At 37.5% G+C, this 1,927-nt stretch overlaps 1 protein-coding gene across 1 annotated transcript; it reads right to left on the bottom strand.

Annotated features, from left to right (window-relative positions):
* Positions 1–291: 291 nt before the first annotated feature.
* On the bottom strand, positions 292–1,646 carry LOC141255135 (taste receptor type 2 member 40-like). Its single transcript, XM_073671072.1, has 2 exons — positions 1,587–1,646; positions 292–1,377 (listed from the first exon to the last, which is right to left on the bottom strand). Exons 1-2 carry the CDS (start codon positions 1,644–1,646, stop codon positions 292–294), a joined length of 1,146 nt encoding a protein of 381 aa, XP_073527173.1.
* Between the last annotated feature and the right edge of the window lie 281 nt (positions 1,647–1,927).

The raw sequence follows: 1,927 nt of genomic DNA, 5'->3' as shown, positions 1-1,927 counted from the left end.
TGGGAGGAATCTGGAGAACCCGGAGGAAACCCACGCGACACGGGGAGAACATACAAACTCCTTGCAGATATAATTTAATTGCTTACTTGGTACATTCATTTTTAGATGCAAATTATGTAACTATTTCAGTAACATGTAAATTTAATCCTTAAAATTGAATGTAAAAATATGTAAAAGAATTAGAAATATCTACTCCCCATAGATTAATTATTGAACATCAACAGTTTTCTCAATTCCCATAAAACCAACCAGGACAAATTGGCGTCCTGAGAGTCTGATATATAATTAGATTTATACAGTTCTGTCTACAGAAAGTGAAATATTTACGCTGGTTGTTGAAGAGCTGGTAGCTGTTCTGCCTCCTGAAGACTTGTCTTCACTAAACTTAGAAGAACATATTATAGTCTTGATCATGTCCCTAAGATTTGGACTGCCATTGATGAGAATGAGGGATTGTACAGGAGCATAGCTATAAACCGTAACCAGGCACAAAGAGATCCAAGGACTATCAACTTTGAAGATGTCCATGATCAGCAAAGTTTCAGAAATATAAAAACTGATATATAATAGAAGAAGAGAAGTTACAGTACGTGCTGCTGATACACTGGCCTCTAGACTCTGTACACTTATACCACCAGAACTTTTTCTGAGATGTTGTGCATGGCTACAGAGAGATTGGACAATAAGGACATTAGCAATGGCCACCAAAATCAGAGGGATACAGCAACCGATTATACTGGTAACCAGCAGGTATTGGCGACTCATGTAAGGTAGACCTAGTTGCATGGTGAAGTTTCCAGTCATGTTTCCAGCTGATAAATCCAAATATTCCACTTTCTTAATGTTCCATGTGACTGGGACACTGATGACAGTTGATAGTAACATGCAGAATAGCAACATCCAAGGGACTATTTGAGAGATGTTTTTCTTTAGACGCATAAACAAGGTTTTCTCAAATGTTACAAGCATTACATAGTAGAAACCACAGAGGCAGAATGTAAACCAGAAACTGGAGAAGATTGTTAAGAGCAGAATAATGGAGAAGATGGTATAGACATGGTCAGAGAAATAGAGATCACTCCAAAGAAAGAGAAGAGTGTCATTGGCCACCATAGTACACTGAAAGGCTATATTGATGAGACCTAGAGTGAAAAGTATCAGTTCTTTTGGATTAATGCTCCTAGCTTTAGCGCTATCCAATCCATGGACTAAAATGATAAAAGAATTTGTGATAAAACCCATCACCGTGCTAATACCCAAAGCAGAAATTGAGACTATAACAAAAGTAGGCAAAGTTTGAACTTGATCAGATTCTTCACATTCTTCACTTTCATTTTGAAACTTGAATATTTTAGAAGTTTTCCTCTGCAAAACTCCCTGTGAAAAAATACAGAAAAGCTCAAGACAAAAGGAATATCTTTTCAAAGAGATAAAAGATAGAGGGCACTGACCAGGCAATAAAATCTATCTTCTTTATTTTGGAGAGAGGTGGGGTCACCAAGTGCAATATGGTCTAATCCAGGGGAGGAAATTTGTAATAGATGAAAATAGGGAACTTCTTAATTATTGGGGTTGTATTAACCCACAATGGAAAAATTAAGATGAATCAGCTGCTGCAGCACCCTCAGCTCGGGATAACCCGTCATATGGAACACTTGATAGGATAATGGGGGTGAAAGTCTGCGCTGTTGATATAGAATGCAAGGAACGAGGAAAGAGCAATGAATTGACCAAGCGGTTTAGTCTCTAAGCGTTTCGAAGTTGAACCAACTTCTTCCTCAGGAGAATCACAGTAATAAAAACTGCTAAGTAATGATTTGTAATGATAGTAATGATTTTATTACTGTGGTTCTCCTGAATAAGAAGTTGGTTTAACTTCAAAACGCGTAGTGACTAAACCGCATGGTCAATTCATTCTTCTTTCCTG

This window comes from Phyllobates terribilis, unplaced genomic scaffold (genome assembly GCF_046119375.1).
Source record: "Phyllobates terribilis strain yellow unplaced genomic scaffold, ASM4611937v1 Scaffold_1__5_contigs__length_1240528914, whole genome shotgun sequence".
NCBI classification, from domain to species: Eukaryota; Metazoa; Chordata; class Amphibia; order Anura; family Dendrobatidae; genus Phyllobates; species Phyllobates terribilis.
Note: the sequence above shows the minus strand (reverse complement) of the source record. Positions and strands in the feature narration are given on the sequence as shown.

Bases quoted from the DNA above. Each gene is read 5' to 3' on its own strand.
- LOC141255135 (XM_073671072.1), bottom strand. From the start codon at position 1,646: ATGACGGGTTATCCCGAGCTGAGGGTGCTGCAGCAGCTGATTCATCTT. The intron at 1,378-1,586 runs GTGGGTTAATAC...ATTTTTTCACAG, and splicing joins TTCATCTTAATTTTTCCATT to GGAGTTTTGCAGAGGAAAAC.